The sequence below is a fragment of the Tamandua tetradactyla genome, chromosome 9 (genome assembly GCF_023851605.1).
Source record: "Tamandua tetradactyla isolate mTamTet1 chromosome 9, mTamTet1.pri, whole genome shotgun sequence".
In the NCBI taxonomy this organism is placed as follows: Eukaryota; Metazoa; Chordata; class Mammalia; order Pilosa; family Myrmecophagidae; genus Tamandua; species Tamandua tetradactyla.
The window spans coordinates 40,256,630-40,281,587 of NC_135335.1; the positions used below are offsets into that span (position 1 = coordinate 40,256,630).

General features: G+C 37.9%; 1 protein-coding gene across 4 annotated transcripts in view; it reads left to right on the plus strand.

Annotated features, from left to right (window-relative positions):
• Positions 1-24,958, plus strand: part of RAD18 (RAD18 E3 ubiquitin protein ligase) — a 137,235-nt gene that overhangs the window by 40,437 nt on the left and 71,840 nt on the right. For all 4 annotated transcript variants that reach the window (XR_013157798.1, XR_013157799.1, XR_013157800.1 and 1 more), the window contains exon 7: positions 2,221-2,405. Coding sequence is in view for 1 of the 4 variants with exons in the window: in XM_077116677.1 (XP_076972792.1) it covers positions 2,221-2,405 (185 nt within the window). In the remaining 3 variants the exon portion in view is untranslated. The remainder of the gene's footprint in view (positions 1-2,220; positions 2,406-24,958) is intronic.

Below are 24,958 nucleotides of genomic sequence, written 5' to 3' on the forward strand. Positions count from 1 at the left end.
ATGAGTTGATTAAAAAAATCACTAATCCTTTTGATGTTCTCAGATTCTGAGACCCCTTAAATGCATTTCTCACTTTTGTTAATTCATGAAAGAAAGGTACATATTATTTTCACGTTTGTGAAAACATTTGTCAGGCTCCATATCTTAAAATTCTGGTGAGAACTTGTTGATTTCTGCTGGTGCTTTTTATTGTAAATGCCAGTGAATAGTACAGATCTTCATTAGAATTTCATGGTCATAAAATTAATCATCTAGGGCAGGCCACGGTGGCTCAGCAGGTAAGAATGCTTGCCTGCCAAGCCCGAGGACCCGGGTTCATTTCCCAGTGCCTGCCCATGTTAAAAAAAAAAAAAAAAATTAATCATCTACCCTTGATAAAATAAATGTTTTAGGTAAAGACTTAATGAATTGTTTTTCACTGTGCATTTTTACAAACTGCTACCTACTGTGATTTTATTTTGTCATAATTTTGTCAGTCTTATAGAATCTAGTGGGCTGTCATTGTAAGAACAGTTTCCAGAAAAATGTAATCTGAACTTTTGCAGTTCTTTACACAGTTAAGTGATTTTCTCTTGCTTTTACACTTTTTTGAAATTATTTAGCTAGGAATGTACTGCTGGCTAATAGAGAAATGTTTGGTTGGTTTTAGTCTATACTCAACTGTAATATTTTTCTAAGTGTGATTTTTGCACCATTTGCATTATACTTATCCTGGGGAACCTTGTTAAAATTTAGATTTTAGGTACCCACCTTGTCCCTGAATCCTAAATGGTGTGGTAGAGAAGGGGAATGAGAATCTTCATTTTTAAACAGGCTCTCCAGGTCATTTCCAGATATACTAGTCTGGGAAGCACAGCCTTGTATGAACTAGTTAATGCCAATCTTTTGTAAATCTTGTTCTTTGGATAAACCTATTAGTTTCAAGTTTCTATGAACTTTTGTTGTTTTTTTAAATTTTTCCCATTTATTTTTTATGTTTTTACTTATATATGGATATGTGTAGTTTTTTAAAAAGTTTTTGTTGTGGTAACTTGCACAATCTAAAATTTCCCATTTTAACTACTTTTTATTAATTTTCACCTAACCCTTCAATATTTTTCATTTTCAAATTCTTGCAGTTGTATTTTTTTAAGCAACTAATTGCCATAGTATTGAACTAGACGATGTACTTAGAGAACCGTGCTATAATCAAATTATTAGATAAACCCACTAAAGGGTTCCCATTTATAAGATTATCTCAAGTCATTGAAACTTTTAGGTAACTTGAATTCTATTCCATTTTAAGAAATAGTGTTCATTAACTATTCTTTGGAGAGGGTAGGAGAAAGTAATTTGTCTTTGTTTTATTTAAAATTGTGACTTTGTGCTTACCACTATTACTTATGTAAATAGAGTGAAAAGTCAGGTGCTGATTTTGCTAATAAAATTTCTTCTAATGCTTTATATATTCATAACATAATTGACATTAAAGAGACCAAAATCATGTTATACTTTTTAGTTATTGTTTTTCCATTGTGGTCTTTGAAGATGATACCACAAGAATACTATGTACATGCCAACTTTGTGTTTTCTTTCTTAAGTGGTGTTAATGAGTTGAGTAAAGCTGACCATCCTAACAGGCCTTCTGTTATTATTCATGTAGTGCCTTTGCAGATTTATTGCTTGGAGCTTGAGGAGTACATTTGCCTGTGGAACTGAATTTTTTAAGAAGCTATATGTGATAATATATCCTTAAATCCATAGCCTAACTGTCAGTAGATTTGCACTCTTACCTTCTGAGTTAACTTGTTTTTACAGGGATTTTGCTTGAAAACCATAGTCAAATTTTAGGAAAAGTATGCTTTAAAGAGGTGGAGAATTGAATAGCTCCACATAAATGTGATTTTAAGTGAACATCTCGTAGCATTTGGGCAATGGAGCCTTCTTCATGAATCTGAAGTCTACATTGTTTGGCCTGACCTCTTTCTGAGACTGAAGTTGCTATTTCTGGCTTTTACCCAGATATCACTATCTGAATGTACCACTGGCACCTCAGATATTTCATGTCCAACTCTGTCAGCTTTATCCACTGTTAACTTGATCCTTTTCCTCTCTTCCCTTTTTTCTTTAATGGTTCTAATATTTTCCCAATCACTCAGATTTTGAGTCAGAAGATAAATTAGTGTTTTAGGGAAAGAGCATTTGATAATTCACAATAATACTCTGATCTCTTTTTTTCAGCTCTGTTCACAAAAGGAAGTCATTGCCCAAAACTGTATATAACTTGCTCTCCGATCGTAACTTAAAGAAAAAGCTAAAACAGCATGGGTTGTCTGTTCAAGGAAATAAACAACAACTCATTAAAAGGCACCAAGAATTTGTACACATGTACAATGCTCAGTGTGATGCTTTGCAACCTAAATCAGGTAAAGTAATAAACCAATGAGTTATACTTATCCTCTGGATAAAGCATTTTTGTGTAGTTCAGGTATTATAAACCATAAGACAATAGAAAAAAAATTTTAATGAATACATTTTTTCACTTTAACCATTTTAAGTGGACAATTCTTTGACATTAAGAATAATTATAATATTGTATTATTTTCATCACTATTTCTAGACTATTTTCATCATCCCAAATAAAAGCTCATACTCATTTACCGATAACTCCCCATTCTTCCTCTTTCCCACCCATGGTAACCATTATTCTGCTTTCTGTCTTTATGAATTTGCTTATTCTAAGTATTTCTTCTAAGAGAAATCATACAATAATTGTCCTTTTGTGTCTGGCCTATTTCAATCAACATGACGTCTTCAGGGCTCATCCATATTGTCACATGTACTAGCACTTCTTTTCTTTTTATGGCTGAATAGTATTCTGTTGTATGCATATATCACATTTCATTATCCAGTCATCTATTGACAGACATTTGAGTTGCTTCTACCTTTTGGCTATTGTGAATAATACTGCAGTGAATATTGTTGTACAAATATTTGTCCTTGTCCCTGCTTTCAATTCTTAGGGTATGTACCTAGGCGTGGAATCGCCAGGTCATATAATAATTCTATGTTTAACTTTCTGAGGAACTGCTATACTGTTTTCCAAAGCAACTGTACCACTTGATGTTCCTACCAATAATGTATGAGGATTCCTATTTCTTTGCATCCTTGCCAATACTTTTCAGTTTTTTATATAATAGCCATCCTAGTGGATATGAAGTGGTGCCTCAGTATAGTTTTAATTTGCACTTCTCTAATGCTTATTGATCATATGAATATCTTCTTTGAAGAAATGTCTGTTCAAATCTTTGGCCCATTATTTAGGGTTGTCTGTCTTTTTAAGTTATAGGTGTTCTTTATGTATTACAGATATTAAACCTCATATTGGATATATAGTTTCCATGTGTTTCCTCCCATTCTGTAGATTGTCTTTTTACTTTCCTGATAATTTCCTTTGATATACAAGAGTTTTAAATTCTGATGAAGATCACTTTATTTTTTGCTTTGTTTCTTGTCTTTTGGTGTAAAATCTAAAACTCCATTGCCATTGCCTTGGGCAAAGTCCTGAAGATACTTCCCTGTGTGTGTGTGTGTGTGTGTTTTAAGAGCTTTATAGTATTAGCTCTTTTAGTTTTGATCCATTTTTATTTAATCTTTGTGTATCATGAGAGGTAGAAGTCCACATTTATTCTTTTGCCTGTGGCTTTCCTGTTGTCCTAGCACAGGAAAGTGAAGAGGCTGTTCTTTCCCCATTGAGTGGACTTAGGCACCTTTGTCAAAAATCAACTGCCCATAGATAATATGGAGTTGTTTCTGGACCCTCAGTTCTATCCCATTGGCTAGCCTTATGCCAGGACCACATTGTATTAATTATTGTAGCTTTGTAGTAAGTTTTTAAATCAGGAAGTGTGAGTCTTCCAACTTTGTTCTTTCTTTCCAAGGTTGCTTTGGCTATTTGGGGCACCTTGCAATTCCATATTAATTTGAGGAGCAGCTTTCCCTTTTCTGTAGAACAGGCTGCAGGAATTTTGATAGGGATTGCATTGAATTTTTACATTGCTTTTGGCTGTATTGACATATTAATATTAAGTCTTCTAATTCATGAACATGAGGTGCCATTCCATTTATTTAGGTCCTTAATTTTTTTCTGCAATGTTTTGCAGCTCTCATTGTACAAGTATTTTACCTTATTGGTTAAATTTATTTCTAAGTATTTTATTCTTTTAGATGATGTGTTAGTTAGATTCAGTTGTCAACTTGGCCAGGTGAGCATACCTAATCTTGTTGCTGCGGACATAAGCCAACGGTATGTGAACCTCATCTGTTGCCAATTACATCGGCAGTCGGCTAGGAGGCGTGTCTGCTGCAATGAGTGATGTTTGACTTAATTGGCTGGTGCTTAAATGAGAGAACGCAATGTAGCACAGCCAAGCAGCTCGGCATTCCTCATCTCAGCACTTGCAGCTCAGCCCAGGCCTTTGGAGATGCAGAAATAAGTCACCTCAGGGAAAGTTGTTGGAACCCAGGGGCCTGGAGAGAAGACCAGCAGAGACCATCCTGTGCCTTCCACGTAAGAAAGAGCCTCAGTGGAAAGTTAGCTGCCTTTCCTCTGAAGAACCAACAAAATAAATCCCCTTTTATTAAAAGCCAATCCGTCTCTGGTGTGTTGCATTCTGGCAGCTAGCAAACTAGAACAGATGATATTGTAAAAAGAATAATTTTCTTGATTTCCTTTACAGTTTGTTCATTAGTGGTGTATAGAAACCCAGCTTACATCTGTGGATTTGTCTTGTATCCTTCAACTTTGCTGAATTTTTTAATTAGTTTTAGTAGCTCTCTTGTGGATTTGTTGGGGTTTTCTATATATAGGATTATGCCATCTGTGAATAGGGATAATTTTGCTTCTTTTCTAATTTGGATGCCTTATACTTCTTTCTCCTGCCTGTTTGCTCTGGCTAGAACTTGTACAGTGTTGAATAGCAATGGTGACAGTGGACATCCTTGTCTTCTTTCTCATCTTAGAGGGAAAGATTTCAGTCTTTCACCATTGAGTATGATATCAGCTATGGGTTTTTCATACAGGCTTTTATCAAGTTGGGAAAGTTCTCTTCTATTCTGACTTTTCTGAGTGTTTTTACCATGAAAAGTTGTTCAATTTTTTCAAATAGTTTCTCACTGTCAATTGAGATGATCATGTATTCTTTTTCCTTTATTCTATTAAGGTATTGTATTACATAACTTGATTTACTTTGTCATCTTTGCATTCCTGGAATAAATCCCACTTGGTCATGGCATATAATCCTTTTAGTATACTGTTAGATTTGATTTGCCAGTATTTTGTTGCAGACTTTTTGCATCTATATTCATAATGGATATTAGTCTGAATTTTTCTTTTCTTGTGCTGATTTTATCTAGTTTTCATATCAGGGTAGTGCTGACCTCCTAGAATGAGTTAGGACATATTCTTCCTCTTCTCTTTTTTGGTAGAGTTTGAGTAGGATTGGTGTTAATGCTTCTTTTAATATTTGTTAGGGTTCAGTAGTGAAGCCATAGAGTCCTGGCCTTTGCTTTCTTGAGAGCCTTTTTTTCTTTAATTTTTATTAATAAAACTAATCCACATACAACACGAACATTCTTAACATATGAACATTCCATACTTGGTATGCAGTCAGTGGCTCACAATATGATCACTTAGTTACATATTCATCACCATGACCATTTCTCAGAGCATTTACATCACTCCAGAAAAAGAAATAAAAAGAAAAAAGAAAAAACTCGTACTTACCATACCCCTTACCCATCCCTCTCTTTGACCACTAGTATTCCCCTCTACCCAATTTATTTTAACATTTGTTCCCCCTATTATTTATTTATTTTTAATCCATATTTTTTCCTCATCTGTCCATACTGTAGATAAAAGGAGCATCAGAATAAGGTTTTCACAATCACACAGTCACATTGTGAAAACTGTATCATTGTACAATCATCTTCAAGAAACGTGGCTATTGAAACAAAGCTGTACTGTTTCAGGTACTTCCGTCTAGCCTCTCTAATACACTTTAAACTAAAAAGGGGTTATCTATATAATGTGTAAGAATAACCTCCAGTATAAACTATCGACTCTGTTTGAAATCTCTCAGCCACTGATTCTTTATTTTGTCTCATTTCTTTCTACCCCCTTTCAGTCAAGGTTTTCTCAATCCCTTGATGCTGAGTCCCAGCTCATTCTAGGATTTTTGTCCCATGTTGCCAGGAAGGTTTACACCCCTGGGAGTCATGTCCCACATGGGAATGGGGAGGGCAATGGATTTGCTTGCTGTGTTGGCTGAAAGATAGGCCACATCTGAGCAACAGAAGAGGTTCTCTGGGGGTGACTATTAGGCCTGATTTTAAGTAGGCTTAGCCTATCCTTTGTGGGGATAAGTTTCATATGAACAAACCCCAAGATTGAGGGTTCAGCCTGTTGACTTTGTTGTCCTCACTGCTTGTAAGAATATCAGGCCTTCTCTGAAAGGAAACTTGAATTTTCCCTCTCTCTCACCATGCCCCCAAGGAGACTTTGCAAATACTTTTTTATTCACTGTTCAAATCACTCTGGCATTTATTGGGGCATCACTCTGAACAAACCTACACAATCTCATGCCTTACTCAAGGTTCCATGCACTTATGGTGTTCAATTAAACTGTCCATATAAGTTATATTAGAAGATGCACCAGTCAAAATATAAATTTTGCTCCAAATAATCATTTTTTGCTTTAGTCTCACACATAAGTTAAAGTTTTAAGATATGAATGACCATCTATTTTCAACTCCCTGCAATATTGACATAACTTTGTTATTCCTCATACAAAAACATTTTTTAATTTGTACATTTAGTCACTATCATTGTACACTCTAAGCATTCCTAGATTATACCATCTCAGTCTTTATCATCTATCTTTCCTTCTAATTTCATTTGTGCCCTCAGCCCTCCTCCCTCTATCATTCTCACATTAAGCTTCATTCAGTGTACTAACATTATTGTACTACAATTAGTTAGTATTGTACTATCCATTTCTGAATTTTTACAATCAGTCCTGTGCACAATCTAATTCAGTTCCAATTACCCAATATCTACCCTATTTCTATCTCCTGATAACCTCTGTTCTTACCTGAAATTCTCCAAGGTCATTCATTAATATTAGTTCATATCAATGAAACTATACAGTATTTGTCCTTTTGTTTCTGGCTAATGTCACTCAGCATAATGCCCTCAAGGACCATCCATGATATTACATACTTCGTAACTTTATTCTGTCTTACAATTGCATATAATTCATTGAATGTATATTCCACAGCTTGTTTAGCCACTCATCTGTTGATGGACATTTGGCTGTTTCCGTCTCTAGGCAACTGTAAATAATGCTACTATAAACATTGGTGTGCAAATGTCCATTTGTGTCTTTGTCCTCATGTTCTCTGAGTAGATACCTAGTAATGGTATTGCTGGATCATATGGCAATTCCATGCTTAGCTTCTTGAGGAACTGCCAGACTGCCTTCCACAGTAGTTGTACCATTTGATACTCCCACCAATAGCGGATAAATGTGTCTCTTTCTCCACATCCTCTCTAGTGTGCCTCATTCTCCACATCCTCTCTAGCACTTGTCATTTTTTGTTTTATTGATAATGGCTATTTTGGTTGGTGTGAGATGATATCTCATTGTGGTTTTGATTTGTATTTCCCTAATAGCCAGGAAAGCTGAGCATCTTTACATGTGCCTTTTGGCCATTTGTATTTCCCCTTCTGAAAAGTGTCTGTTCATGTCTTTCGCCCACTTTGTACTTGGGTTGTTTGTCTTTTTGTTGTTGAGTTGAACAATCTCTTTATATATTCTGGATACTAGACCCTTATCTGATATATCGTTTCCAAATATTGCCTCCCATTGTGTAGGCTGTCTTTTTACTTTCTTGACAAAGTTCTTTGATACACAAAAGCATTTAATTTTGAGGAGTTCCCGTTTATCTATTTCTTTCTTCAATGCTCGTGCCTTGGGTATAAGATCTAGGAAACCACCTCCTATTATAAGATTTATAAGATATTTCCTTACGTTTTCTTCTAAAAGTTTTATGGTCTTAGATCTACTGTTTAGGTCTTTGATCCATTTTGAGTAGGGTGTGAGATATGGCTCCTCTTTCATTCATTTGCATGTGGCTATCCAGTTCTCTAGGTACCATTTATTGACAAGCTGTTCTGTCCCAGGTGAGTTGGCTTGACTGCCTTATCAAAGGTCAATTGTCCATAAATGAGAGGGTCTATATCTGAACACTCTAGTCAATTCCATTGGTCAGTATATCTATCTTTATGCCAATACCATGCTGTTTTGACCACGGTAGCTTTGTAATACACCTTAAAGTCAGGTAGTGTGAGACCTCCAACTTCGTTTTCCTTTCTCAGGATATGTTTTAGCTATTTGGGGCACCCTGCCCTTTCAGATAAATTTGGTTATTGGTTTTTCTGTTTCTGAAAAGTCAGTTTTTGGGATTTTAATTGGTATTGCTTTGAATTCTATAAATCAATTTAGGTAGAATTGATATCTTATTTTTTCATTATATTAATATTTCTTTTAATCTTGGAACAGCCAGTAGTAAAAACCTGAAAATATGGAATTGTAACACATACCAGACTCTGAAATTTGTTCTATAATTAGTTGTAATGTGCTTTGAAATTTATTGTTTTGTTTATATGTTTTTTAATTAATTTTTTAATTTTTTAAAAAATATAACAACAAACATAAACATTCTTAACATGATCATTCTGTTCTACATGTGTAATCAGTAATTCCCAATATCATCACATAGTTGCATATTCATCATCATGATCATTTCTTAGAACACTTGCATCAATTCAGAAAAAAATTAAAAGACAACAGAAAAAAATTCATACATACGATACCCCTTACCCCTCCTTTTCATTGATCACTAGCATTTCAATCTACTAAATTTTTTTTAACATTTGTTCCCCCTATTATTTATTTTTATTCCATATATTTTATTCATCTGTTGATAAGGTAAATAAAAGCATCAGACACAAGGTTTTCACAATCACACAGTCACATTGTGAAAGCTGTATCATTATACAATCATCTTTAAGAAACATGGCTACTGGAACACAGCTCTGTATTTTCAGGCAGTTCCCTCTAGCCTCTCCATTACATCTTGACTAACAGGGTGATACTATTTAATGTGTAAGAATAACCTCCAGGATACCCTCTCGACTCTTTGGAATCTCTCAGCCATTGACACTTTATTTTATCTCATTTCACTCTTCCCCCTTTTGGTCAAGAAGGTTTTCTCAATCCCTTGGTGCTGATTCCCAGCTTATTCTAGGAATTCTGTCCCACATTGCCAGGAAAGTCCACACCCCTGGGAGTAATGTCCCGTGTAGAGAGAGGGAGGGCAGTGAGTTTGCTTGTTGTGTTGGCTGGAGAGAGAGGCCACATCTTAGCAACAAAAGAGGTTCTCTTGGGGGTGATTCTTAGGCCTAATTTTAAGTAGGCTTGACCTATCCTTTGTGGGGTTAAGTTTCATATGAACAAACTCCACAATTGGGGCTGTTGTAGTTTGCTAGCTGCCGGAATGCAACACACCAGAGACGGATTAGCTTTTAATAAAAGGGGATTTATTTCATTAGTTCTTCAGAGGAAAGGCAGCTAACTTTCAACTGAGGTTCTTTCTGTGTGGGAAGGCACAGAGTGATCTCTGCTGGTCTTCTCTCCAGGCCTCTGGATTCCAACAACTTTCCCCAGGGTGATTTCTTTCTGCATCTCCAAAGGCCTGGGTTGAGCTGCGAGTGCTGAGATGAGGTAGGCTGAGCTACTTGGGCTGTGCTACGTTGAGCTCTCTCATTTAAGCACCAGCCAGTTAAATCAAACATCATTCATTACAGCAGGAATGCCTCTTAGCTGACTGCAGATGTAATGAACAATAGATAAGGTTCATGTACCATTGGCTCATGTCCACAGCAACAGAACTAGGTACCTTCACTTGGCCAAGTTGACAACTGAATCTAACTACCACAGGGGCTCAGCCTATTACTTTGGTTGTCCCCACTGCTTGTGAGAATATCAAGAATTCGCCACTTGGGGAAGTTGAATTTTCCCCCTTTCTTATCATTTCCCCAAGGGAACTTTGCAAATATTTTTTTAACTACTGTTAAAATTACTCTGGGATTTATTGGGGCATTTTTAAATTTGTACATTTAGTCACTATCATTGGCATTCCTAGATTATACCATCTCAGTCTTTATCTTCTTTCTTTGTGATTTCATTTGTGCCCCCAGCCCTCCTCCCTTTATCATTCTCACATTCAGCTTCATTCAGTGTTCTAACATAATTATATTACAGTTAGATAGTATTGCGCTATCCATTTCTGAATTTTTACAGTCAGTCCTGTTGTGCAATCTGTATCCCTTCAGCTCCAATTATCCAATATCTTACCCTATTTCTATCTCCTGATGATCTCTGTTACCAACTGAAATTCTCCAAATTTATTCACTAATGTCAGTTCATATCAGTGAGACCATACAGTATATGTCCTTTTGTTTCTGACTAATGTCACTCAGCATAATATCCTTAAGGTCCATCTATTTATTACATACTTCATAACTTTATAGAATTGGCATCTTAACTATATTTAGTCTTCCAATCCATGAACACAGTATGCCGTTCTGTTTTTTTAGGTCTTCTGTGATTTCTTTTAGCAATTTCTTGTAGTTTTCTTTGTATAGGTCTTTTGTATTCTTAGTTAAATTCATTTCTAAATATTTTATTCTTTTGGTTGCATTTGTAAATGGAATTTTTTTCTTGATTCCCCCCTCAGATTGTTCATTACTAACATATAGAGACATTACAGATTTTTGAATTTTGAACTTGTAACCTGCCACTCTGGGGTACTCTTCGGTTAGTGCTAGTAGTTTTGCTGTGGATTTTTCAGGGTTTTTGACATTTAGTATCAGATCATCTGCAAACAGTGAGAGTTTTACTTATTTCTTTCCAATTTTGATGCCTTATATTTCTTTTTCTTATCTAATTGCTCTTGCTAGAATTTCCTACACGATATAGAATAACAGTGGTGATAGTGAACATTCTTGTCTTGTTCCTGATCTTAGGGGGTTCTCAGTTTATCCTCATTGAGAATAACTGTGGGTTTTTCATATATTCCCTTTATCATGGTGAAGCAGTTCCCTTTTATTCCTATCCTTTGAAGTGTTTTCAACAAGAAAGGATGTTGAATTTTGTCAAATGCCTTTTCTGCATCAATCGAGATGATCATGTGGTTTTTCTGCTTTGATTTGTTGATATGGTATATTATATTAATTGATTTTCTTATGTTGCACCATCTTGCATACCCTGGGTGAATCCTATTTGGTTGAGGTATAATTCTTTTAATATGCTTCTGAATTTTAGTTGCAAGATTTTTATTGAGAATTTTTGCATCTGTATTCATTAGAGAGATTGGTCTGTAATTTTCTTTTCTTGTAGTATGTTTATCTGGCGTTGGTATGAGGGTGATGTTGGCTTCATAGAATGAGTTTATGTAGCCTTCCCGCCTCTTCAGTTTGTTTGAAGAGTTTGAGCAGGATTGGTACTAATTCTTTCTTGAATATTTGGTAGAATTCACATGTGAAGCCATCTGGTCCTGGACTTTTCTTTTTTGCGAGCTTCTTAATGACCGATTCAATTTCTTTACTTGTGATTGGTTTGTTGCGGTCATCTATTTCTGCTCGAGTCTTTCTAGGAAGTTGTCCATTTCATCTATGTTATTTAGTTTATTAGCATAAAGGTCATAGTATCCTCTCATTACCGCTTTTATTTCTGTCAATAGTTATGTCTCCTCTTCCATTTCTGATTTTATTTATTTGCGTCCTCTTCTTTTTTTTGTCAACCTTGCTAAGAGTCCATCAATTTTATTAATTTTCTCATATAATCAACTTTTGTTTTTGTTGATTTTCTTGATTGTTTTCAACTTTATTTATTTTTGCTCTAATCTTTGTTATGTCTTTCCTTTTGCCTGCTTTTGGGTTAGTTTGCTGTTCTTTCTCTAGTTCTTCCAAGTGAACAGTTAATTCCTCAATTTTTGCTCTTCTTTTTTGATATAGGTGTTTAGGGCAATAAATTTCCCTCTTAGCACTGCCTTTGCTGCATCACATAAATTTTAACATGTTATGTTTTCATTTTCATTTTCCTCAAAATATTTACTGATTTCTCTTGTAATTTCTTCCTTGACCCACTGGTTGTTTAAGAGTGTGTTTTTGAGCCTCCACATATTTGTGAGTTTTCTGGCACGCTGCCTATTATTGATTTCCAACTTCATTCCTTTATGATCCAAGTAAGTGTTTTGTATAATTTCAGTCTTTTTTAATTTATTGAGACTTGCTTTGTGACCCAGCATATGGTCTATCCTTGAGAATGATCCATGAGTGTTGAGAGAAAGGTATATCCTGCTGTTGTGGGGTGTAATGTTCTATAGATGTCTGTTAAGTTTAGTTCATTTATTGTATTATTCAACTTCTCTGTTTCTTTTTTGTTCCTCTGTCTAGATGTTCTTTACATTGATGAGAGTGGGGAATTGAAGTCTAACTATTTTGGTAAATATGTGTATTTCTCTTTTCAGTGTTTGCCTCATGCATTTTGGAGCACTCTGGCTCAGTCCATAAATATTTATGATTGTTATGTCTTCTTGTTGAATTACTCCTTTTATTAATACATAGTGTCCTTCTTTGTCTCTTTTAATTGTTTTACATTTGAATTCTAATTGGATATTAGTGTAGCTACTCCTGCTTTTTTCTGATTTTGTTTGCATGAAATATGTTTTCCCAGCTTTTCACTTTCAACCTGTGTTTGTCCTTGGGTCTAAAGTGTGTCTCCTGTAGACAGCATACAGATGGGTCCTGTTTTTAACCCATTCTACTAGTCTATGTATTTTGATTGGTTAGTTTAATCCATTAACATTTAGTGTTATCACTGTAAGGGCAATGCTTTCTATTACCATTTTGCCTTTTGGATTTGATAAGTCATATCTAATTATTCCTCTTTTTACCTTTAGTAAAAATAGTCTTCATTTCTATACTCTTCTCCACACCTCTTTCTCATGTCTTTCCCTATCTATCTCTTCTGCTCCCTTTAGTATTTCTTGCAAAGCCAGTCTCTTGGTCAGAAAGTCTCTCAGTAATGTTTTGTCTGAAAATGTTTTAATTTCCACTTTTTTTTTTTTCACATGGGCATGCACCAAGAACTGAACCCGGGTCTCTGGCATGGCAGGGGAGAACTCTTCCTCTTGAGCCACTGTGGCCCACCCCCTTCATTTTTGTAGGACAGTTTTGTTGGGTATGGAAATCTTTGTTGGCAGTTTTTCTCTTTTAGATCACTGTCTTCTTGCCTCCATGGTTTCTGCTGAGAAATGTACAGGCAGTCTTATTGGGCTTTCCTTGTATGTGATGGATTGCTTTTCTCTTGCTGTTTTCAAAATTCTCTCTTTTTCGTTGACATCTAACATTTTGATTAGTAAGTGTTTTGGAGTGTGTCTACTTGGATCTGTTCTGTTTGGGGTACGCTGCACTTCTTGAATCTGTAATTTTATGTCTTTCATAAAAGTTGGGAAATTTTCAGTGATAATTTCCTTCATTAATCTTACTCTTCCTTTTCCTTTCTCTTCTCCTTCTGGGACACCACAACACATGTATTCATGTGCTTCATGTTGTCATTCAATTCACTGAGTCCTTGCTCATATTTTCCCATTCTTTTCCCTATATTTTCTTTTGCCTGTTGGATTTCAGATGTCTTTTCCTCCAGTACAATAATCCTATCTTCTGCCTCTTGAAATCTAGCGTTCTAGTTTTCCATTGTTTTTTTCATCTCTTCTACTCTGCCTTTTATTCCCAAAGTTCTGTGATTTGTTTTTCAGACTTTTTCAATTTCTTTTCTTTGTTCATCCATTGCCTTCTTTATATCCTCCCTCAGTTCATTGATTTGATTTTTGACGAGGTTTTCCATGTCTATTCAGACATCCTGAATTAATTGTTTCAACTCCTGTATCTCGTTTGAATTGTATGGCCCTTTGACTGGGACATATTTTCAATTTTCCTAGTATGATTTGTTATTTTTTTGCTGGCGTCTAGACATTTAATTTCCTTAAGTAGTTTATTCTGGAGATTGTTTTCACTCTTTTATCTAGGATGTTCTTGTTGGATGGCTTTGTTCTCTATCTGTTCTTTGACATTCAGTTCAGTTTATTCTAGACCTCTACATAGGTTTTGTTTAATGGATCAGAATTTTTCAGTTGTTGTTTTCTTGTTTCTTGTCCTGCCTGTATGATGCCTTTTTTTTTTTTTCCTTAGGAGGTGTTCTAGTTTGCTAGCTGCTGGAATGCAATATACCTGAAATGGAATGGCTTTTAAAAAGGGGAATTTAATAAGTTGCAAGTTTACAGTTCTAAGTCTGAGATAATGTCCCAATTACCACAAGTCTATAGAAATGTCCAATCAAAGGTATCCAGGGAAAGATACCTTGGTTCAGGAAGGCCGATGAAATTCAGGGTCTCTCTCTCATCTGAGAAGGCACATGGTGAACACACTCAATGGTTTCTCTCTCAGCTGGAAGTGCACATGGTGAGCAAGGCATCATCTGCTAGCTTTCTCTCCTGGCTTCCTGTTTCATGAAGCTCCCTGGGAGGCATTTTCCTTTTTCATCTCTAAAGGTTGCTGGCTTGTGGGCTCACGTGATTACGTCATTCTCTGGCTCTCTCTGAATCGCTCTCATTCTCCAAAATGTTTCCTCTTTTATAGGACTCCAGAAACTTCTTAAGACCCACCCAAATGGGTGGAGACTTGTTGTCGTCTAATCCAGTTTAACAACCACTCTTGATTAAATCACACCTCCAGGGAGATGATCTGATTACAGTTTCAAACATAAAGTATTGAATAAGGATTTTTCTACCATTTTACAAAATGGGATTTTGATTAAAACATGACTTTTCTAGGGTCCATACATCCTTTCAAACCAGCACAAGAGGGTTTACTTAGATATTGTAGACCCCAGTCAGATTTTCCCAGACCAGACTGGCCTCTCAGGAGGAAAGAGTCACGTACATCAGTTTTCCCTGAAGGTGTGACCCCGCAAGTTGACAGGGTTTCCTATGAAGGAAACTCTAGACTCTGTGTCTTTCCTGTCCTGCCCAGTATGTGGCATTTGCCTGCCTGCAGGTCTCACCAGCTTAAAATGATGCAGTGCCTTTAACTTCAGCAGACTCTTCCTGCTGGAGGCGTGGTTGAGACAGAGGAGAGGCTGTAGCCTGGCTTTAATTGCTTAAGTTTTCCTGTCCCTGGTCTGAATTCCTTGAGGAAGGGATTCAACCTCAGCTGGGCCCACCCCTCTCCTGGGGAAGGCACAGCCTCCAAAGAGTTTCATCCTTTCACCTGACCAGCCTCTTTTGTCTCTCAGGCAAGCTTAATTCTGCCCTTGCCAGTTGGAGCCTGAGAGCAGTGAAGCAGTAGAAACAAAGGAAAAAAAAATAATCCTTTTCAGAGCAGGACCCTCTTTCCTCAGATTTGTTAATCAAGAGTTTAAATTGGTACGTTGCTCTACATATCTCCAGGTCCTCTGTGCCCCCTCTTTTTTTTTTAGGGTCCAGACCTTTGCAGGTATTTTGTGCTGTCTGATCAAAAAAAAAACCTCTTTTTTTTTTTTTTTCCCCAGTCAGCCCTGTCTCTTTGTGCCGGAGCAAAAACTAGTAACTTTAGCTTTTATTCAAGGTTTAGCTGAGCTGGATGCCTATTATTAATAGTCAGAATTTGTTCATTAGATGCAGAATTGGAGCTTGGTTGAGCTCATCTCCTTCCTGTTAGTAAAGCCTCTTTCTTTCCCCATCCTGGGAACCAGCCTTGGGGGAAGGGGCCCCAGCCTCTGCGGCTTGGAGGGCTAATTAATCAATCAAAGGATTCTGGTATAATCACATAGTTATACATGTACTCCACAACCTATATAAGGACATTTCTGTTTCTTCCACAAAGAAAGAAGAGGAAAAATAAATGAAGAACGAAAAATTTAAAAAGTAAAAAGGAGAAACAGGACCACCACCAAGACCGCCATACCCTTCCCTTATAGTCCCCTCTTATTGACCTTTGGCTTTGGTATATTGCCTTTGTTACATTTAATGGAAGCTTAACTATAGACCCTAGATTGCAATGATTGTGTTTTTTCTGTGTGTCATCCCATTTCAGCGTTTTACACTGTTGACATTCATTTTTTCTCCCTCAAGTAAAAACATTCTTATATTTGTACATTTAATCACCATAATTGTTCACTCTAGGTTTCGCTACGTTTTACAGTCTCATGCATTATCTTCTTTCTTTCCTCTGGCATCCTACATGCCCCTAGCCTTCCTCTTTCAATGGTACACGCACTCAGCTTTGTTCATTATACTTACAATATTGTGTCCATCACATAGTATTGTGCCTTTCTATCTCCTGATAATCTGTGTTCTTAACTTTAACTCCTAGAGTTTGCTCATTACATTTAGCTCATGTTAGCAAGACCATGTAGTATTTGTCATTTCGCTTCTGGCTAATTTCACTCAGTATAATAATGTCCACAAGTTTCCTCCATATTGTTGCATGTCTTATGAATTTATTCTGATACATCTTTTTCTCTCTCTCCCTCTTCTTACTAGTAGTCTTCATTTCTACATTCTTATCCGACCTCTCTCTAGTATCTTTTCTTATTTGTCTAAAGTGCTCCCTTCAGTATTTTATGTAGAGCAGGTCTCTTGTTTACAAATTCTCTCAGTGTGTGCCTGATAATATTTTAAATTCTCCCTCATTTTTGAAGCACAGTTTTGCCGGATGTAGAATTCTTGGTTGGCAGGTTTTCTCTTTTAGTATCTTAAATATATCATACCACTGCCTTCTCAAGTCTATATTTTCTGCTGATAAATCAACGCATAGTCTGATCACGCTTCCCATGTACGTGCTGGATTGCTTTTCTGTTACTGTTTTCATAATTGTGTCTTAGTCCTTGGCATTTGGCAATATGATTGATTAGTAAGTATCTTGGTGTAGGTCTATTCATAGTTATTCTGTTTGTGGTATGCTGCGCTTCTTGGATCTGTAATTTTATGTCTTTCATCCAAGTTGGGAAACTTTCCATGATTATTTCCTCCATTATTTTTTCTGCCCCTTTTCCCTTCTCTTCTCCTTCTGGGACATCCATAGCATGTATATTTGTGTCTTTCATATTGTCATTCAGTTCCCTGAGACCCTGCTCATATTTTTCCATTCTTTTCCCTATCTGTTCTTTTTGTGTATAGTATTTCAGATGTCTTGTTCTCTAGTTCACTAATCCTTTCTTCTGCCTCTTCACATCTGTTGTGGGTGGGTCTCCATTGTGCTTTTCATCTCTTCTGTTGTACTTCTTATTCCTATAACTTCTGCTATTGTTATTTCAAGCTTTCCAGTTCTTATATTTGCCCATTTCTTTATCTTTTTTTATTGTGAAATATAATAAATATATAAAAAAACAATAAATTTCGAAGTACATTTTTACATGGGCAGGCACCGGGAATCAAACCCGGGTCCTCAGGCTTGGCAGGCAAGCATTCTTACCTGCTTAGCCACCGTGGCCCGCCCCTCCAAGTACATTTTAACAAGCAGTTATAGAACAGATTATAAAGTTTGGTATGGGTTACAGTTCCATGAGTTTTCATTTTTCTCCTCTTGCTTCTCCAAGATACTGGAGATTAACAGAAACCGCAATTCAACAGTCATACCAATTTGTTAAATCCTGTCTTCTCTGTTATACTATATCAAGGACTTAGTTTTTTATTTTTTATTTTTTATCATCACAGTCGACTTTTTTTGTGTGTGAACAATAGCATATATACAAAAAAGCTATAAATTTCCAAGCACAACACCACAATTAGTTGTAGAACATATTTCAGACTTTGACATGGGTTACAGTTTCACAATTTTAGGTTTTTACATCTAGCTCCTCTAAAATACTGGAGACTAAAAGAGATATCAATTTAATGATTCAACATTCATATTCATTTGTTAATTCCTATCTTCTATGTATAATTCCACCATCATCTTTGATCTTTCCATGTCTCTCATTGGGGTTGTTTGGGCTATGGCAATTCTAAATTTTTGATATTTTGGAAGGGTCTGTCACTAATATCGGGTACAGAGATGGAACTATCTACTGTTCTGGAGAGGCTGGGCTAGGTTTCAGGACTTATTTGGACCAGGGATCCATCTGGAGGTTGTAGGTTTCTGGCTAGTTACTCTAGTGCCTGGAACTGTTGTGGAATCTTATAAATTGTCCTAGGTGTTCTTTAGGATTGCCTGGAATGTTCCTGGTAGGGGATTGGCAGGTTATGATAGGTAGTAAGGTCTAATTGAAGCTTGCATAAGAGCAGCCTCCAGAGTAGCCTCTCGACTCTATTTGAACTCTCTCTGCCACTGATACTTTATTGATTACACTTCTTTTCCCCCTTTTGGTCAGGATGAAATTGTTGATCCCATGGTGCCAGATCTGGATTCATCCCTGGAAATCTTCTCCCACGTCACCAGGGAGACTTTCACCCCTGGATATCATGTCCCACATAGGGGGGAGGGTAATGATTTCACTTGCAGAGTTGGGCTTAGAGAGACTGAGGCCACATCTGAGCAACAACAGAGGTCCTCTAGAAATAACTCTTAGGCATGCCTATGGGTAGTCTAAGCTTCTCTGCTACCTACATAAGATTCACAAGAGTAAGCCTCATGATCGAGGGCATGGCCTATTGATTTGGGTGTCCCTAAAGATTGACACAGTATCAGGGGATTCCCTCATGATAAGGTTTAATAGTTCCATAGTCTTTCTCACCTCCCTCAGGGGACTTTACCAATACTTTCTGATTATCTGGTTAATATACTCTAGGATGTTTCCAGGCATTTCAGTAATCTCTATAGGATTAAAGGACCTCTTTCTCATTCTGGGCTCTCTGTGTTTCAGTTGTTCAAGTGAGCTATACAGATAGGTTGAATTAGATTATGCACTACAGAAAATTTCAGTTTCATATCAAATAAACCTTTCTTCCATTGGTCTCGAAGAATTTGTGTGGTTCTAAAATATAGACACCATCTTCCTTACCCCTATGTTCAGAAATACTTTAACCCCAACCTAATCGGCTTTGTTCTTATCTCCAAATATCAGGTTATATGTATAAAACAGCCTCTCAAAATCCAGAAATAATCACTCTGGACTTAATGTGTCTGCTCTAAAAGCTTAGACTCTAGGCCCCTGTTTTCTTATAAGCATTTTCTAAGGGTGACCATACCATTGTTGTTTTTCTGTTTCTGGCTGATTTTGTCTTACCAAATGTCCCATTTGTTCATGCACATTGTTGCGTGCCTCACGACATTGTTTCTTTTTGTAGCAGCACAGCCTACCTTCATAAGTATACACCATTGTTCACCATTCTATGTCTCCGTCAGTGCATCCTTCAGCCACCTGCATTCATTGGGCATCATGTAGAGGGGCCAAAGTCTACAGTCCATTACCATGCTCAATTTTAGATAATTTCATTGTTCCCAAGAGACAGAAATCCAGAAACACACCCCTTTCCAAAGAGGAGATCTAAACCTCCTCTTAACTTTTGTCCCTAACCCCATTATTTACCTCTGCTGTTGCTGTGGTTTTGCTGATGGTTTCCTTTTTTTTTTTTTTTAAAGGAAGGAAAGAAAGACAGAGAAGGAAGGAAGGGAGGAAGAAAGGGAAACATCTTTATTTTTATTATATTTTGTTTGTTTGTTTTTTACATGGGCTGGGGCCGGGAATCGAACCGGGGTCCTCCGGCATGGCAGGCAAGCACTCTTGCCCGCTGAGCCACCGCGGCCCGCCCCTGATGGTTTCCTTTTGAGCATAGCTGGTAGCATGCAATGGCAGTTTTCCCCCTGTACCCTGGACTTAAACACTCTGTATAAAAGAATCATATCTTTGAGTAATTCTTACAAGAACTCATTCATATTTCTAGTGTGAGTCAGTGGGACACGTAGGTCTATACAACCCCTTTCAATCTTGTTCATCTTCAATATAGTAATATTACTTCTAGACTCACTTGAGAATCACCTTTGCTCCTCTCTGTTCCCTTACATTGGAGTTCAACCTCATTAGCTAACACGTCACCCATCTCTAAGTCCCCTGTATTCTGTATTATAAGTGTCTGATTATACCTTTATGCTGGTCATAAAAAAGTGGAATCATACAGTATCTTTTTGTGTCTGGCAGTTTTGCTCACCATTATGTCCTCAAGGCTCATCCATCTTGTCATGTGCTTCAGGATGTCATTTTATCTTACTCCTGAATAATATTTCATTGTATGTATATACCACATTTTGTTGACCCACTTGTCTGTTGATGGGCATTTGGTTTGCTTCCACATTTTGGCGATTGTGAATAATGCTGCCGTGAACATCAGTGTGCAAGTGTCTGTTTTGTGTGCTGTTGCTTTCAGCTCTTCTGGGTATGTACCAAGTAGTACTATTGCTGAGTCATAGGGCAGCTTGATATTTAGTTTCCTAAGGGACCGCCCAACAGTCTTCCATAGTGGCTGCACCATAGTACATTCCCAACAACAGTGCATAAGTGTCCCAGTTTCTCCACATCCTTTCCAACATTTATAGTTTCCTGGTTGTTTAATAGCAGCCATTCGTATAGTTGTGAGGTGGTATCTCATTGGTCTTGAGCTGCATTTCCCTTGTAGCCAGTGAAAATGAGCATCTCTTCATGTGCTTTCGAGCCATCTGTATTTGCTCTTCAGAAACATGCCTATTCATATCTTTGGCCCATTTTATAATTAGATTGTTTGTTCTTTTTTTGTTGAGTTGTTTGATTTCTTTGCGTATACAGGAAGTCAAACCTTTGTCTGATATGTGATTTCCAAATGTTTTCTCCCATTGAGTTAGCTGCCTCTTCACCGTTTTGACAAAGTCTTTTGAGGTGCAGTCTGCCAATCTGTATCTTTTAATTGGTAAGTTTAGTTTGTGAACATTCAAAGTTATTAAAAAGGCATTTCTTGATTCCACCACCCCATCTTTTTTATTTTATTCGTCAGATCTATATATTCTTTCCCATCTTTCTCTTTGTATTCTTTCATTACCCTTAGTGGTTCTCTTGAATTCTGTGCCCTTCTCCAGACCTCCCTCTTCTGTCTTTTTTTTTTTCTCAGCTGGCAGAACTCCTTTTAGTATTTCTTGTAGGGCTGGTCTCTTGTTGACAAATTCTTTCAGGAATTCTTTGTCTGTGACAGCTTTAATCTATCTCTCAATTTTAAAGGACAGTGTGGCTGGGTACAAAATTTTTGGCTGGAAGTCTTTTTCTTTCAGATTTTTGAATATATCATACCATTGCCTTCTTGCCTCCAGGGTGCTAGTTGAGTAGTCTGAACTCAGTCTTATGTGATTTCCCTTGTATGTAGTAGATTGTTTTTCTCTTGCCGCTTTCAGAATTTTCTGCTTCTCTTCAACATTTGACATATTGATTAGTATGTATCTTGGGGAAGGCCTGTTTGGATTTATTCTGTTTTGAGTTCTTTGGGTTTCTTTGACTTGTATATTTATGTCCTTTATGAGTGTTGGGAAGTTTTCCCTCATTATATCCTCAGCTTCTCTTCCTAGCCCTTTACTCCTTGCTTCTCCATCTGGGACACCATTGATTCTTACATTTGTGCGTTTTGTTTTATCTGTCATTTCCCTGAGTTTCTATTCAATTTTTTCCATCTTTTTTTTGCCATTTCCTGTTCTGAGTCTTTGAAATCAATTATCTTGTCCTCTATATCACTTATTCTTTCTTCTGTCTCTTCAAATCTGGTATTGTGTGCCTCTAGTATGTTTCTTATTTGGTCAGCAGAGTCTATAATCTCTGTGATTTCCTCTATTTTTCTATTTATTCTTTCAAATTCCTCTTTGTGCTCTTCTACTTTCTTCTTGATCTCCTTTATTTTATTTGATATCCCACTTACTTTATTAAGTAGAGTTGTATGAACATCTTTGATTAGTTGTTCCAATGATTGTGTCTCCTCTGGTGTTTTAATTTGGTCATTTGGCAGGGCTATATCTGTCTACATTGTGATATGCTTAGTTACCTGCTGTCTTTGTTGTATGTAGATATCTTGATTGATTGACTTTGGGAGTTGATTTCTTTCAGTAGTCTAAGGCCTTGTGTTTGCAGATGGTTGTACAACAGGGAGCAGGCTACGGGGTGGAGCATTCAGTGTGGTGATTTGTTTCAGGGCAAGTATGGGCGCAGGTTGGGGATTTTACACAGGTGCTTGTGAACATGGGCACCTAGTGGCCAGGAAGGATATAGCTGTGCGTATGCACTGGTCTAGGGGACGTAACCCTGGTGTGCTCTGGTCTAAGACACCAGGCGCTTTGTGTGCATGCATAGAGCTGTGGCAGCAGGTCAGCGTTATGCCTTCGTGGATTGGGGGTAGAGGTGACCTGGCTGTGCAGGTCAGCACTTTCTCAGAGCAGGGAAGAGAGGCTGACGCTGGTGCGCATGCGTGGTTCTTGGGCTGATGTAACATGCAGTTCCCAGAGCTGAATGATGTGATTGGGTGCCCGTGCGCATGTGTGGGCCTGAGAGTGCCGTCAGTGAATGCGCAGAGCTCAGGCGGGGTGGAGTGAGCCTTGCGACACTATGGGTGGGGCAGTGGCGGCGGTAGCCTAGGTGTGGAGGTTAGTGCCTGCAACCTCTATGCGCTGGTAACAGACTGCAGGGAACAGGGGGAGGTTGTGCTTGGGAGGGGTGTAGGAGAGGTGGGTAGGGCTGCACTAGGGGTGTGGGTGTGGGGCAGGTATGTGTACTGGGGGCTGGTGGGTGGGGGGCACCTGGAGTGCGGGGAATGGGAGCAGGTGAGGAGGTTCAGGTATGTGGGGTGTGGGGTGAGTCATCGGTCACGGAGCTGCACCAGTGAGGGTAGTGTGCCCAAGGAACATGGCCTGGCTGACTTCTAGTCCTGTCTACCCATCCGTGTACCCCTGCAGGTTCCGCGGCTCCGTGCCTGCATGCCGGGCTCCAGCTTTCTGCCTTTGAGTTCTGTTCTAGTTTGCTAGCTGCTGGAATGCAATATACCAGAAACGGAATGGCTTTTAAAAAGGGGAATTTAATGAATCGCTAGGTTACAGTTCCAAGACCAAGAAAATGTCCCAGTTTAAACAGGTCTATAGATATGTCCATTCAAAGGCATCCAGGGAAAAATACTTTGGTTCAAGAAGGCCGATGAAGTTCAGGGTCTCTCTCAAGTGAGAAGGCACATGGCGAACACAGTCAGGGCTTCTCTCTCGGCTGGAAGGGCACATGGTGAATACGGCGTCATCTGCTAGCTTTCTCTCCTGGCTTCTGGTTTCATGAAGCTCCTTGGGAGGCGTTTTCCTTCTTCATCTCCAAAGGTCACTGGCTGGTAGACTGTGCTTCGTGGTGCTGCAGCATTCTCTGCTCTCTCTGAATCTCTCATTCTCCAAAATATTTCCTCTTTTATAGGACTCCAGTCTACCAATTAAGACCCACCCAAATCAGTGAGACATGTCATCACCTAATCCAGCTTAACAACCACTCTTGACTAAATCACATCATCCAGGGAGATGATCTGATTACAGTTTCAAATATACGGTATTGAATAGGGATTATTCTACCTTTATGAAATGGGATTTATATCAAAACATGGCTTTTCTTAGGGGGCATACTTCCTTTCAAACCAGCACAAATTCCTTGGCCTCTGCAACCAGGGCTGCAGTGTGTGGTGCTGAAGGCTCTCCCAGGTCAGCTGTCCTCCTGAATTGCTGCCTCAGTTGTCCTCCTATCCCTTATCTAACTTTTCTGTGGAGCAGGGCTAATCTCAAACTGCTCTAGTTGGCCCCCCAGTGTCTTCTTTATATCCTTCTTATCTTTTACCTTATCTTTTCTCAGCTCGTTAATTTGATATTTTCATTGATTTAGCATGTTTTTTTTTTTAAACATTAATTAGTTGTTTTAACTCTTGTGTCTCCTTTAAAGTGTTAGTTTGTTTCTTTGACTGGGCCATATCTTCGTTTTTCCTGGGACAAGCTGTAATATTTTGCTGGTGTGTTGGCATCTGATTTCCTTGATTAGCTTATTCTGGAGGTCATTTTCACTTTTCCTAGGATTTTCTTGTTGGTTGACTTTGTTCTCTATCTGTTCTTTGACTTTCAGTTCAACTAATTCTAGACCTCAGCTTTTGTTTAACTGGTCAGAATTTTTCAGTTCTTGTTTTTCTGGTTCTTGTTCTGCCTATATGGAGCCTTTTTTTGAGGAATGTTTCCCCAGATATGATTGACCCCAATCAGATTTTCCCAAGCAAAGCAGCCCCAGGTCTCAGGAGGAGCATGTAATCAGTATCAAGTTTCTCTTAGGGTACAACCCAGCAGGTTTTTGACGTTCCTGTGGAGCCTCTAGACTCCGTGTTTTTCCTGTCTAGCCCGACAGGTGGCGCTTGTCAACCCATAATAACCCATCAGTTTAAAGTGGTATAGAGTCTTTAATTCTCAGTCTGTTGGGGGTTTGATTGAAAGAGAGGCTGGGGTGGAAGACAAGCACAAGCTAATTTTGGTTCACAGCCCCTCCAGTCTGAATTCTCTGAAGGAGGACCACCACTTGAATTGGGCTCCATCCCCCTTTTTGTGGGACACATAAACCCTTTAGGGAATTATCTCCTTCACTGGAGTTGTTACTTTGTCTCTCAGACCTATCTTAACTCTGCCCTTGCCTGGATCAGTGGTGACATTTGAAAATGCCTGAGGCTTTCTCTAATGAGCTGCTTTAGAATACTTTAACAAAAGAAAAAAAGAGAGAGAAACAAAAATAAAATAAAATCCCTTTTTAGAGCCAATCCCCAGCCTTCAAGGTTTCTGCTTGTTTTAATTTGCTGAAACTGTTGGAATGCA